The sequence below is a fragment of the Oncorhynchus gorbuscha genome, linkage group LG15 (genome assembly GCF_021184085.1).
Source record: "Oncorhynchus gorbuscha isolate QuinsamMale2020 ecotype Even-year linkage group LG15, OgorEven_v1.0, whole genome shotgun sequence".
In the NCBI taxonomy this organism is placed as follows: domain Eukaryota; kingdom Metazoa; phylum Chordata; class Actinopteri; order Salmoniformes; family Salmonidae; genus Oncorhynchus; species Oncorhynchus gorbuscha.
In genome coordinates this window covers 23,262,806-23,278,112 of record NC_060187.1, presented here as the reverse complement: position 1 = coordinate 23,278,112, position 15,307 = coordinate 23,262,806, and the positions used below count along the sequence as shown (strand labels likewise).

The window sequence follows — 15,307 nt, the reverse complement described above, 5'->3', positions numbered from 1 at the left end:
CTGCTCAGTCTTACCTGTAACATTCCCTCCATATCAAGCTGTATAAGTTCTGCCTGATTCATCTGTAGGATGGCCAGCCCCACGCGGAACACTATCTCCAGACCCTGAGACAAATATTACATGACCAAAGCATTATCGTTGCATTATCATAGCATTGCGTTACCTAGTACCACACGGAACACTATTTCCAGACCCTACGACAAAAAAAGCACTGCGTTAGAGGTGAAATCGAATTTTAGTCCATAAGATTTTAAGTTATGTGCTTTTGGCCAAGGCCACCAAAGGGTGCCAAATGCTTGCATTTGCTCACAGCCCATTGTGTTTGCTGTAATACAAACTATATTCTGGACTCGGTAGACTAGAAGTAGATTGTCAAACATGAGTAAATCAGAAATAATTATTTAAAGCTACAATCTGGGATTTGTTTATCAGAAAAATGGCAGCCCTGCCACTTATTTTGGTCTACAGTTGAGGGATGGGGATGCACCTTTAACTAGACTCACCTCTAACATGAAGATATCAAAGATCCTGGTGGCAACAGGGAGAGGGAATGAGGTGAGGAAGATGGTGAGGAACCAAGAAGAAGCATACATAGAGGTGTGGAAACTCTGGGCCTGGAAGTGGATATGGAGGTCTGGGAGAAGTTCCTGAAGGAGAGGGGGGGGCGTTGGGAGAAAGAGAGACAGAGATAGATCAAATTAAAATATATAATCATAAATAGATATGACCCATCATGACACTGACTGATTTATGATAAGAGTGCCTGCTAAATTATTAAATATAAAGTTGTTATTCATGATATTGTCTCAATGAATCAAAGTCAATCGTGTTCCGAACCCATGCCAGGTCTTACCTGGATCATATACTCAAACTGATACATGCAGAGACCCAGCTCAGCCATACTGGGCTTGAACAGTTCTCTCAGTCTGTAGTCTTGCATCAGCTTCACAAACACACAGAACGCCTCCTCTTCTGGCATCTAGTGACAGGGACACCCACACACCAAACAACATCATCATCATGAGATCATCAAGCAGATTCATTTAACCTTCAACAAAATACTTCCTCACACCATCTAGGCTAGAGGACAGACACATTTTAAGCCCAGTGCTGGACTAAAATATACCTTCAATGCAGTTTTTTTTGTCCGTTCCTAGGCTTAATCTGTATCTGGGAAACCAGCCCTTTGAGACTTCACAATTTTATGAAACCATCAACAAAACAGCTCTTCCTCATATACATAAAATACACATTTCACAATACAAAATATCTACCATAGTACAAGATAATCACATGAAAAACACAACTCTCAGTACACAGTTCTCTTAGAAAATGTTCTCTGATCTATATAACATGTCTGTCAATGTGTGTAGTGGCAAGTTGCATGTGACCAATGACACAGCATGTTTTTCTATGTGAGCGAGGCTATCGGGTAGACAGCGTGTGTGTGCGTGTGGTAGACGGTGACATTACCTGCATGAGAAGCAGTCCGACGATAAAAGCACTTCCCTGACAGTAGCCGACCTCCCGGTCCACCAAAGAGTAGGCCTGCAACAACAGGAAGTGACCTCGGATCATGGTCAAGAGAGGTGAGCCAAGCACTTTGGGGCTGCAACTCAATGCCCAAATGGCACCCTATTCCCTACATTGGTCAAAAGTAGTGCGCTAAGGCTATGCAACATATAGGGAAATATCTTAAATTAAATCTAGAATCGGCTTCCTTATTTCGAAAAAAAGCCTCCTTCACTTATGCTGCCAAACATACCCTCGTAAAACTGACTATCCTACCGATCCTAGACTTCGGCAATGTCATTTACAAAATAGCCTCCAACACTCTACTCAACAAATTTGATGCAGTCTATCACAGTGCCATCCGTTTTGTCACCAAAGCCCCATATACTACCACCACTGCGCTCTGTACGCTCTCGTTGGCTGGCCCTCGCTACATATTCGTCGCCAGACCCACTGGCTCCAGGTCATCTACAAGTCCATGCTAGGTAAAGCTCCGCCTTATCTCAGTTCACTGGTCACGATGGCAACACCCATCCATCCGTAGCACGTGCTCCAGCAGGTGTATCTCACTGATCATCCCTAAAGCCAACACCTCATTTGGCCGCCTTTTGTTCCAGTTCTCTGCTGCCTGTGACTGGAACGAATTGCAAAAATCGCTGAATTTTGAGATTTTTATCTCCCTCACCAACATCAAACATCTGCTATCTGAGCAGCTAACCGATCGCTGCAGCTGTACATAGTCTATCGGCAAATAGCCCACCCATTTTTACCTACCTCATCCCCATACTGTTTTATTTATTTACTTTTCTGCTCTTTTGCACACCAATATCTCTACCTGTACATGACCATCTGATCATTTATCACTCCAGTGTTAATCTGTGTGTATATAGACTCCACTTTTTTTTCCTATTGTGTTATTGACTTGTTAATTGTTTACTCCATGTGTAACTCTGTGTTGTCTGCTCACACTGCTATGCTTTATCTTGGCCAGGTCGCAGTTGCAAATGAGAACTTGTTCTCAACTAGCCTACCTGGTTAAATAAAGGTGGGGGGAAAAAAACAGCTTGACTTGAACAATTCTGCCACTGGCTAATGAGAAAAATAAAATTAGCAGCTCTAACGCAATATTGTTCTTCATCTTCTATTGACAGGACAGTAAACTGAGTACTAGTCTGTTTGTGCTATCCTGCCAAGAGCACAAACAGATCCGTGACCAGGCTAATAGGACAGATAGTAGAAGACAGGAAAGATGAGTCGAAAGATGGGACCAGGATTCATTCCAGTTAAGTGTATACCCACCCACCCACCCACAGTTAACTGCCCAAATAAAGGAAACATCAAAATAAAGTGTCTTAATAGGGCGTTGTGCCAGTATCTGCTGTTCTGCCCTTGAGCAAGGTAGTTAACCCCCACAACAACTGATCCCCTAGGCACCGGTGATGTGGATGTCGATTAACGCAGCCCCCCGCACCTCTCTGATTCAGAGGGGTTGGGTTAAATGCGAAGGACACATTTCAGTTAAATGCATTCAGTTGTGCAACTGACTATGTATCCCACATTTCCCATGAGCCAGAACATCTTCAAGATTCTACAAGTGTCTGGAACTCTATTGGAGGGATGCGACAGCACTCTTCCACAAGAAATTATATAATTTGGTGTGTTGATGATGGTTGTGGAAAACGCCATCTCAAACGCCACACCAGAATCTCACATAAGTGTTCAACTGGGTTGAGATCTGGTGACAGATGGCCATGGCATATGGTTTACATCGTTTTCATGCATATCAAACCATTCAGTGATTACTTGTGCCCTGTGGATGGGGGCATTGTCATCCTATAGGGACACAGCCATGGTAACCAAAATAATTGCGCACCCAGATTTTTATATATGACCCTGAGCATGGGATGTTAATTGCTTAATTAAGTCAGGAATCACGCCTATGTGGAAGCTATTGCTTTCAATATACTTTGTATCCCTCATTGACTAGAGTGTTTTCATTATTTTGACAGTAACCTGTATGTGCTGAAAGCGTCAGCGCTAAAGAGCTAAACCAACTCCAGAGCACACTGTAAAGCAATCTGTTGAGGATAAAGGTTTCAGACAAAGCACCAGGGTCGCAAAATTCCATTTACTTTCCCAGAATTATCTGGCTTTTCAAAATACCGGTTGAAGAGTTCCAGATTTGAAGATTATCGTGGGAACTTTTCTGGAATTCTGCAAACCTATGAAACATTCACCTTCATAACATTGAAGAGTACTTCCTGTCCCAAGCTGTCCTCCTTAAAGAAGTCATGCTCAGGATACGTCCGGGCGATGTCCCGGCGAATCAGCTTCTCACATGGTGATGTCATTTTCAGCAGCTCAGAGTACTGGTCTTTGATAGGCATGTTCTGGGCGTTGCATAGCAACTGCCATACTATTGCTCGGAAGTGATGTGGGATCCCTTTTCTGACCAGATCCTGTTTGGAGAGAAGAAAAATATTGGTCAATACCATCCCGAATGCTTGGGACCTTCCTACCCTAAACCTTAACCATAACCCTTACCTAACCTTAGCCTTAACCATTTTGCATTTCAACTTCAATGGGGTAGGGACATCTCAAGGGTCCCAAATAGCACAGACTAAACATATAATCAGCATTTACTTTGTTTTGAAAATGCTAATATTACCAATTGGTGTCAGTGGACAAACCAAAGTGTGGTTTGCAGTTTACCCAACCTTGTCTATAGATCACTTTCAAGGTATATAAATAGATGAACTAGTCTATTCCTAATAATTAACGTAACAGCCTCTGATGGAAAATATGTAGTCCTTGTTTTCTGAGTGTGTTAAAATACCAAGGAACATACCGGTATCCACATGTTTTATTCTATGTGGTGTTCAGAGCAAACACAATCATGTGTCTGTGTGCTGCTACACTCCAGTGTGTTTTCCCCACAGCACAGCATGTACCCCAGTCAGTCATTCTAATAACATTTTCATTACATTACATTTACATTTAAGTCATTTAGCAGACGCTCTTATCCAGAGCGACTTACAAATTGGTGCATTCACCTTATGACATCCAGTGGGACAGTCACTTAACAATAGTGCATCTAAAACTTAGGGGGGGTGGGGTGAGAGGGATTACTTAACCTATCCTAGGTATTCCTTAAAGAGGTGGGGTTTCAGGTGTCTCCGGAAGGTGGTGATTGACTCCGCTGTCCTGGCGTCGTGAGGGAGTTTGTTCCACCATTGGGGGGCCAGGGCAGCGAACAGTTTTGACTGGGCTGAGCGGGAGCTGTACTTCCTCAGTGGTAGGGAGGCGAGCAGGCCAGAGGTGGATGAACGCAGTGCCCTTGTTTGGGTGTAGGGCCTGATCAGAGCCTGGAGGTACTGAGGTGCCGTTCCCCTCACAGCTCCGTAGGCAAGCACCATGGTCTTGTAGCGGATGCGAGCTTCAACTGGAAGCCAGTGGAGAGAACGGAGGAGCGGGGTGACGTGAGAGAACTTGGGAAGGTTGAACACCAGACGGGCTGCGGCGTTCTGGATGAGTTGAAGGGTTTAATGGCACAGGCAGGGAGCCCAGCCAACAGCGAGTTGCAGTAATCCAGACGGGAGATGACAAGTGCCTGGATTAGGACCTGCGCCGCTTCCTGTGTGAGGCAGGGTCGTACTCTGCGGATGTTGTAGAGCATGAACCTACAGGAACGGGCCACCGCCTTGATGTTAGTTGAGAACGACAGGGTGTTGTCCAGGATCACGCCAAGGTTCTTGGCGCTCTGGGAGGAGGACACAATGGAGTTGTCGACCGTGATGGCGAGATCATGGAACGGGCAGTCCTTCCCCGGGAGGAAGAGCAGCTCCGTCTTGCCGAGGTTCAGCTTGAGGTGGTGATCCGTCATCCACACTGATATGTCTGCCAGACATGCAGAGATGCGATTCGCCACCTGGTCATCAGAAGGGGAAAGGAGAAGATTAATTGTGTGTCGTCTGCATAGCAATGATAAGAGAGACCATGTGAGGTTATGACAGAGCCAAGTGACTTGGTGTATAGCGAGAATAGGAGAGGGCCAAGAACAGAGCCCTGGGGGACACCAGTGGTGAGAGCGCGTGGTGAGGAGACAGATTCTCGCCACGCCACCTGGTAGGAGCGACCTGTCAGGTAGGACGCAATCCAAGCGTGGGCCGCGCCGGAGATGCCCAACTCGGAGAGGGTGGAGAGGAGGATCTGATGGTTCACAGTATCGAAGGCAGCCGATAGATCTAGAAGGATGAGAGCAGAGGAGAGAGAGTTAGCTTTAGCAGTGCGGAGCGCCTCCGTGATACAGAGGAGAGCAGTCTCAGTTGAATGACTAGTCTTGAAACCTGACTGATTTGGATCAAGAAGGTCATTCAGAGAGAGATAGCGGGAGAGCTGGCCAAGGACGGCACGTTCAAGAGTTTTGGAGAGAAAAGAAAGAAGGGATACTGGTCTGTAATTGTTGACATCGGAGGGATCGAGTGTAGGTTTTTTCAGAAGGGGTGCAACTCTCGCTCTCTTGAAGACGGAAGGGACGTAGCCAACGGTCAGGGATGAGTTGATGAGCGAGGTGAGGTAAGGGAGAAGGTCTCCGGAAATGGTCTGGAGAAGAGAGGAGGGGATAGGGTCAAGCGGGCAGGTTGTTGGGCGGCGGCCGTCACAAGACGCGAGATTTCATCTGGAGAGAGAGGGAGAAAGAGGTCAGAGCACAGGGTAGGGCAGTGTGAGCAGAACCAGCGGTGTCGTTTGACTTAGCAAACGAGGATCGGATGTCGTCGACCTTCTTTTCAAAATGGTTGACGAAGTCATCTGCAGAGAGGGAGGAGGGGGGGAGGGGGCGGAGGATTCAGGAGGGAGGAGAAGGTGGCAAAGAGCTTCCTAGGGTTAGAGGCAGATGCTTGGAATTTAGCGTGGTAGAAAGTGGCTTTAGCAGCAGAGACAGAGGAGGAAAATGTAGAGAGGAGGGAGTGAAAGGATGCCAGGTCCGCAGGGAGGCGAGTTTTCCTCCATTTCCGCTCGGCTGCCCGGAGCCCTGTTCTGTGAGCTCGCAATGAGTCATCGAGCCACGGAGCGGGAGGGGAGGACCGAGCCGGCCTGGAGGATAGGGGACATAGAGAGTCAAGGGATGCAGAGAGGGAGGAGAGGAGGGTTGAGGAGGCAGAATCAGGAGATAGGTGGGAGAAGGTTTGAGCGGAGGGAAGAGATGATAGGATGGAAGAGGAGAGAGTAGCGGGGGAGAGAGAGCGAAGGTTGGGACGGCGCGATACCATCCGAGTAGGGGCAGTGTGGGAGGTGTTGGATGAGAGCGAGAGGGAAAAGGATACAAGGCAGTGGTCGGAGACTTGGAGGGGAGTTGCAGTGAGGTTAGTGGAAGAACAGCATCTAGTAAAGATGAGGTCGAGCGTATTGCCTGCCTTGTGAGTAGGGGGAAGGTGAGAGGGTGAGGTCAAAAGAGGAGAGGAGTGGAAAGAAGGAGGCAGAGAGGAAAGAGTCAAAGGTAGACGTGGGGAGGTTAAAGTCGCCCAGAACTGTGAGAGGTGAGCCGTCCTCAGGAAAGGAGCTTATCAAGGCATCAAGCTCATTGATGAACTCTCCGAGGGAACCTGGAGGGCGATAAATGATAAGGATGTTAAGCTTGAAAGGGCTAGTAACTGTGACAGCATGGAATTCAAAGGAGGCGATAGACAGATGGGTAAGGGGAGAAAGAGAGAATGACCACTTGGGAGAGATGAGGATCCCGGTGCCACCACCCCGCTGACCAGATGCTCTCGGGTGTGCGAGAACACGTGGGCGGACGAAGAGAGAGCAGTAGGAGTAGCAGTGTTGTCTGTGGTGATCCATGTTTCCGTCAGTGCCAAGAAGTCGAGGGACTGGAGGGAGGCATAGGCTGAGATGAACTCTGCCTTGTTGACCGCAGATTGGCAGTTCCAGAGGCTACCGGAGACCTGGAACTCCACGTGGGTCGTGCGCGCTGGGACCACCAGAGTAGGGTGGCCGCGGCCACGCGGTGAGGAGCGTTTGTATGGTCTGTGCAGAGAGGAGAGAACAGGGATAAACAGACACATAGTTGACAGGCTACAGAAGAGGCTACGCTAATGCAAAGGAGATTGGAATGACAAGTGGACTACACGTCTCGAATGTTCAGAAAGTTAAGCTACGTAGCAAGAATCTTATTGACTAAAATGATTAAAATGATACAGTACTGCTGAAGTAGGCCAGCTGGCAGTGGGTGCGTTGTTGACACTACACTAATCAAGTCATTCCGTTGAGTGTAATAGTTTCTGCAGTGTTGCTATTCGGGGCTAGCAGGCTAGCTAGCAGTGTTGTTTACGTTACGTTGCGTTAAAAGAACGACAATAGATGGCTAGCGAACCTAGAAAATCGCTCTAGACTACACAATTATCTTTGATACAAAGACGGCTATGTAGCTAGCTAAGTAGCTAGCTACGATCAAACAAATCAAACCGTTGTACTGTAATGAAATGAAGTGAAAATGTGATACAACCTGTGAATGCGACCGGGTAGTTGAGTTCTATACAGAAGACGTTGGCTAGCGTTGGCTAGCTGTTGGCTAGCTAGCAGAGTCACCTACGTTAAGGACGACAAATAGCTGGCTAGCTAACCTCGGTAAATTAAGATAATCACTCTAAGACTACACACTCTAAACCTAAACAACACAATTATCTTGGATACGATGATACGATGATACGAAGACAGCAAAGACAGCTATGTAGGTAGCTAACACTAAACTAATCAAGTCGTTCAGTTGAGTGTAAAAGTTTCTCAGTGCAGCTAATCAGTGGACGTTAGCTAGCTGGCTAGTGAAGACTACGTTAGGACGGCGAAATACGATAATTACGCAATTATCTTTGATACAAAGACGGCTATGTAGCTAGCTGAGAAGAAATTGCTAAGATAAGACAAATCAAACCGTTGTGATATAATGAAATATAATGAAAAAGTTATACTACCCGTTGGAGCGACGTGCAGATGCGACCACCACATTTTCCACCACTAAATATAATCTAGTCAGCGAGGCATTGTGCAGAGTGAAATGTTGTTCTTGTAAATTACTGCCAATGTGACTTGATAAAGACATTTCCTCTGCATAGAGGGAACACTGACCAGTGGTGCTGGATGGAGTGTGTGTTAGTGTGTGTAAGTGTAGGCTGTGTGTTGTTTTTGTGTGCGAGTATGTGTGTGTGCAAGCATTCGAGAGTGTGGGGTCAGGGGATCGTTCTCTCTGAGGTCAGTCTTGACAGTCCCAGCCTTGTAATGGAAACACACACACATACAATCCCTCCACTGGATAATACTCAGACACACATGCAACAGGAAACACATGAATAACGCATACAGCTGCAATTACACCTGTAAAACGACCTGCTCCCATTACTCTGTCTGTCACTACATTACTCAGACTATGGTTGGTGTTCACTCAGTGTTAAGTCCCAAATGGCACCCTATTTCCCATCTAGGGCTCTGGTCAAAAGTAATGCAGTATGTAGGGCATAGGGTACCAGTTGGGACGCATCCAAGAACAGGCTCATTGTTAAGAGGCTTATCTTTTTTTCTGGAGCACCCTAGTGGAAAAGAGGGAATATGATGCATTGAATTCGTCGCTAGTACATTCAATTGAGAATGTACATTTTGCTGATAGAACATAAAAGGAGTACACGGAGTAGTATCATCCTGCCTTGCAAGATGAAACACACTAGACTAGATCAACAGGAGAGAGCAATGTCAACTGAGCAATCTATTTGTTGAGGAGCTCAGCATGATGAGTAATAACATGACTAGGATGCAGTCTTGCAACAGTCATGTTACATGGAGGTGATGTAGCTAAGGCCTCTTCTCTGGAAAAATGGTGAAATACCAGTGTCATTTATAGGGCTGTGGCAGTCACAACATTTTGTCAGACAGTGATGGTCAAGCAAACAACTGCTGGTCTCAAGGTAATTGACCGTTAATTAACAAACACATTTAGAATCTCCTGGCTTCCACACACAGCCTTCAAGCCACTGATGCAGACCTTTGGAACGTCTACATTTTGAAAAGTCTTATAAATACATGTAATATAGCCTATACATTCACAATAAATCCATTATTTATTTTAGACAGTTCTAAAGAAAAATGATATGAAAAAAATGTAGTCTATTTCAGAAGACTTGTCCTGAAGTCAGGTCCTGATCTAGCTATGCCATATGGCTGTGGGCTACACTAGTGCATTTAGCAGACAAGATTTGCTTAGAATTCCATGGCATTATTTTATAGTATGAAGAATTCAATTGAATAAAACTGAATATTTTTCTCCAACCATTGAGGGAGTGTGCACACGCGGCTATTTTGTGTTGAGTGGTTAACTAAGAAATAGGTACTCATATATGCTTAATTTAGAGTTATTAATGTAACTTTAGTTGCTCTACAAACGTTGGGCTGTATGTTTTGCATGATGTGACTAATGATTATTTGAAAAAAGTCACATGAAAAGGCATGAGCTCTGCTTTGTTTTGTTTTTGCGCAGGCTGTACACACTTCATCAATCTCCTATTCACAATTTGACAAGCACTTGATATTGCCTAAAATTTCACGCCGGCATCCTCTTTGTGTGGCAGTAATGTCCCTTAAAACAATCCATGCCTTTTGCAGCCAGTGGCCATTGCACCCTTGGGCTAAATATAATAATTATAATTCCCTTCTCCCCGAGTGCTCAGTGCGCCGCAGCTCCTCTCACTCAAATGGCTCTCCATCACCTGATCGGGTATTTCTCACAGGCTACAAGTGCAGTCAGACATCGGGGGCGCAACTGCGAGCGTTCTTATCCAATTCCGAGGTGCATATTGAAGGTATTGGGAGAACTGTTCACATTTACTGTTCATCAGCCAACAAGATGAGTAGGCCTAACAAACAGCAAAAGCACTAGCCTATGTCGGGCTCCCAAGTGGCGCAGCGGTCTAAAGCACTGCATCTCAGCGCAAGAGGCGTTACTATAGTACCTGGTTTGAAGCCACGCTGTATCACATCCAGCCGTGATTGGGAGTCCCATAGGTCGGTGCACAATTGGCCCAGTGTTGTCCGGATTTGGCCGTCATTGTAAATAAGAATTTGTTCTTAACAGAGTTAAATAAAGGTTAAATAAAAAATATGTTTTAAATGTCAATCTACTATCCCCCTTAGTACAAAAGTTGACCTATTCTATTGGTCAACTTGCCCTTCTGTGCGAGATAGAAATATTCCAAACATAGTGTGGGACAGTTGTGGGATGCGATAGATCTCAAATTAATATAACTACTAGCATCAAAAACATTTTTTTACGCAATGAGGCTGATGCAACAGATCAGAACGTTTAGCTAAAAAATGTTGATAAACTAATAGGCTATTTTTTCACATTATAAGTGCAGCAATGTGCACACGGAAGTAGGCTATAAGCGCAAATGTCCCATTAGCGGGAAAACAGCCTTATCAAAAGTGACCACAAATGTGATTATGCATGTAATGCTTTTATTATAAAGGTGAATTTTTATGGTGAAAATAATCTTCCCCAAACTTGAAACTCACACGCTGCTTCTGTATACCAGTTAGGCTCTACACCCCTTGTTAAGCAGATTAATGAGCTTCGTTTTAAGAAGTTATTTGGCCACTTTAGTTGTGATACAAACCGTATCAAAACATATAGGCATATGCGCTAGGCTACATGAGGTGTGCGACTATGATTAGAAGTTGCACACAAAAAGGCATCGTTCTTGCCTTACACTGGCATCATTCACAAGTGATATGCTAATATTGTCACCATCAGACTATTCTTGATTTAATCTTGCCTTTACATATACTAAATAATGTATATGTAATAATTTGAATGGACCATTATTATCCATGTATCTTGAAACAGGGGCAGGGGGAAATTACATGTCATCTATGCACTTAAATAGCGAATGGAGGACGTTTTTCCTGTGGTTCATTTTCATGCCAGCCAGGTAGGCTATATTCCTGCTGTAAAGATAAGCGATGTGCTTAATATTAGGAAAGTTGAGAGGTAAATATAAACTCAGCAAAAAAAAGAAACATCCCCTTTTCAGGACCCTGTCTTTCAAAGATAATTAGTAAAAATCCAAATAACTTCACAGATCTTCATTGTGAAGGGTTTAAACACTGCTCCCCATGCTTGTTCAATAATGAACATGCACCTGTGGAACGGTCATTAAGACACTAACAGCTTACAGACGGTAGGCAATTATGGTCACAGTTATGAAAACTTAGGACACTAAAGAGGCCTTTCTACTTACTCTGAAAAACACCAAAGGAAAGATGCCCAGGGTTCCGGCTCATCTGCGTGAACGTGCCTTAGGCATGCTGCAAGGAGGCATGAGGACTGCAGATGTGGCCAGGGCAATAAATTGCAATGTCCGTACTATGAGACGCCTAAGACAGCGCCACAGGGAGACCGGATGGACAGCTGATCGTCCTCGCAGTGGCAGACCACATGTAACAACACATGCAGAGTATCAATACATCCAAACATCACACCTGCGGGACAGGTACAGGATGGCAACAACAACTGCCAGTTACACCAGGAACGCACAATCCCTCCATCAGTGCTCAGACTGTCCGCAATAGGCTGAGAGAGGCTGGACTGAGGGCATGTAGGCCTGTTCTAAGGCAGGTCCTCACCAGACATCACCGGCAACAATGTTGTCTATGGGCACAAACCCACCATCGCTGGACCAGACAGGACTGGCAAAATGTGCTCTTCACTGACGAGTCACGGTTGTGTCTCACCAGGGGTGATGGTCGGATTCACGTTTATCGTCTAAGGAATGAGCGTTACACAGTGAGCGTTACACAGAGGCCTGACTCTGGAGTGGGATCGAATAGGAGGTGGAGGGTCTGTGGCGGTGTGTCACAGCATCATCGGACTGAGCTTGTTGTCATTGCAGGCAATCTCAACACTGTGCATTACAGGGAAGACATCCTCCTCCATCATGTGGTACCCTTCCTGCAGGCTCATCCTGACATGACCCTTCAGCATGACAATGCCACCAGCCATACTGCTCGTTCTGTGTGTGATTTCCTGCAAGAAAGGAATGTCAGTGTTCTGCCATAGCCAGCGACTAGCCCGAATCTCAATCCCATCGAGATTTGTAGGTGCCTTGGTGGAAGAGTGGGTTAACACCTCACAGCAAAAACTGGCAAATCTGGTGCAGTCCATAAGGAGGAGATGCACTGCAGTACTTAATGCAGCTGGTGGCCACACCAGATACTGACTGTTACTTTTGATTTTGACCCCCCCTTTGTTCAGAGACGCATTATTCTATTTGTTAGTCACATGTCTGTGGAACTTGTTCCGTTTATGTATCTTATGTTCATACAAATAATTACACGTTAGGTTTGCTGAAAATAAATGCTGTCGACAGTGAGAGGATGTTTCTTTTTTTGCTAAGTTTAGTAGGCCTAGCCTATAAAAAGCTGACGGGATGCTCCTCTATTTAGTAGAGGCCATCACTCTGTTTTCTCATGCGATGGCATAGCCTTTAGAAATGTTGTGCAACACAAGCTCATCATCTCTCATGAACTATTTGATTAGATTTTTTAATTACATTTATGTCAGAGTGATTAGAGGGACAATATATTGCTGAGTACCAGGCAGCAAGTTTGGTAGGCTACTAATGACCATCAGCAGCATCAGAGCTTGGAGAAGCCTAATTACTGTGACTAAACGGTCATGTGGAATTGACTGTCTTCATGACTCGTGACCGCCGGTGTGGTGGTAAGTCGGTCACCGTAACAGCCCTAGTCACGCAGCCGTGGTCCAGTGGAAGGTTCTCCACCACTTTAACACACAATGCAAAACTAATGCATAACAGCACCTCAGATTTACAATTAGCTTACTTGTCGGTGACCAGGCTTACGACTCGAACACATCGACAGCGTCATTGCACGAAATAGTACGCAGCTTCATCTGGATATGTATGCAATAAAAGTTCAACATTCAACTTCTGCTACCATTTCTGTTAAGCCGTCTATGCATACAGTTTGACGCATACGTTCGATAAATCCAACATATACATCACACCGAATGCACTGCAACTGCCTCTGCAAAGCAATGCTGTAAGGAAAACGCCGCGTTTCATTGGAAATGAATTGAAATTCTGGTGTACCAAAATGCAATGATGCTGTCGGTGTGTTGGAAGCGATACTGTTGGTCCAGGAAACACGCCCTGACCCCTCCTGTCTCAGCCTCCAGTATTTATGCTGCAGTAGTTTATGTGTCGGGGGGCTAGGGTCAGTTTGTTATATCTGGAGTACTTCTCCTGTCTTATCCAGTGTCCTGTGTGAATTTAAGTATGCCCTCTCTAATTCTCTCTTTCTTTCTCTCTCTCAGAGGACCTGAGCCCTATTACCATGCCTCAGGACTACCTGGCATGTCCTTGCTGTCCCCAGTCCACCTGGCTGTGCTGAGTCTCCAGTTTCAGCTGTTCTGCCTGCGGCTATGGAATCCTGACCTGTTCACCTGACGTGCTACCTGTCCCAGACCTGCTGTTTTCAACTCTCTAGAGACAGCAGGAGCGGTAGAGATACTCTTAATGATCGGCTATGAAAAGCCAACTGACATTTATTCCTGAGGTGCTGACTTGCTGCTTCCTCGACAACTACTGTGATTATTATTTGACCATGCTGGTCATTTATGAACATTTGAACATCTTGGCCATGTTCTGTTATAATCTCTACCCGGCACAGCCAGAAGAGGACTGGCCACCCCTCATAGCCTCTCTAGGTTTGTTTCTAGGTTTTGGCCTTTCTAGGGAGTTTTTCCTAGCCACCGTGCTTCTACACCTGCATTGCTTGCTGTTTGGGCTTTTAGGCTGGGTTTCTGTATAGCACTTTGAGATATCAGCTGATGTACGAAGGGCTATATAAATACATTTGATTTGATTGACTGATTCAGATGTCATTGACATGGGTAATCAGACATCCCCCTGTGCGACCAGAGACACCATCAGTTGGTAGTGAGCACTAAGAAGCTACATTTAGAACAGGGTTCACACTGTAAAATCAAGACAACAGTAGTAAGGGTCAGTGAGAGACATAGCTGACCTTGGGAAAAAAAAACTAACTGAACTGCACCTATATAGTATCAATACCAGGAAACAAAGAGACTGCTGTACTGTACCGAATGTATTCACTAACTTCATTGATTACAAAATATTTGTGCATCTTGTAAGCGAAGATAGGAACCTTGTATTATTTGCTATTCTCTGAAGTATTCAGGTGAGGATGAGAGGAATCAAGCACAGATTGAGATTCACCAATAGTCTCTCACCTATAGGTTTAGGGCCAAGGGGAAGAGGTAATCGTTAGGGCCAAGAGGAAGGGAGTGAATTGAGACTGGCTCTTCCAGAGAGTTGCCTCTGACTCTTACAAAAGGCCAATAATAGTCTCTCCCTTTTTAAGCTTGTCCCCAGGCTATTGTGTACAGGAAGTGTGTAGCGCACGAGAGTACTCACCTTGAGCTGCTTCTCGTTCTTCTTGCGGAAGTCCTCCCACTCGTTAACGATGCGTCCCCAGAGGATCCAGGAGTCCTCCTCCAGGTGAGACAGATTGGAGGAGGCCGAGGAGCTGGACACCAGGCTGGAGACGCTGTTCCTCCTGGAGCTGTTCACAGAGCGGAGGGACTTACTGTCCGTCTCCAGCAACCTAGAGACACAAACACAACATGCATGAGCTTCTCTTGCCAAATATGACCAGCATATAACCATTATACTCAGGCATACATGATCTCCAATTAGACATTATGTTG

At 45.4% G+C, this 15,307-nt stretch overlaps 1 protein-coding gene across 6 annotated transcripts in view; it reads right to left on the bottom strand.

Moving 5' to 3' along the window:
• The window catches only part of LOC123996763 (ecotropic viral integration site 5 protein homolog), a 62,064-nt gene that overhangs the window by 20,224 nt on the left and 26,533 nt on the right, over window positions 1-15,307 (bottom strand). For all 6 annotated transcript variants that reach the window (XM_046300440.1, XM_046300437.1, XM_046300441.1 and 3 more), the window contains 6 exons: window positions 15,015-15,204; window positions 3,750-3,971; window positions 1,474-1,548; window positions 854-979; window positions 504-647; window positions 15-104 (listed from right to left, as the gene is read on the bottom strand). In XM_046300440.1, coding sequence (XP_046156396.1) covers window positions 15-104; window positions 504-647; window positions 854-979; window positions 1,474-1,548; window positions 3,750-3,971; window positions 15,015-15,204 — 847 coding nt within the window. The remainder of the gene's footprint in view (window positions 1-14; window positions 105-503; window positions 648-853; window positions 980-1,473; window positions 1,549-3,749; window positions 3,972-15,014; window positions 15,205-15,307) is intronic.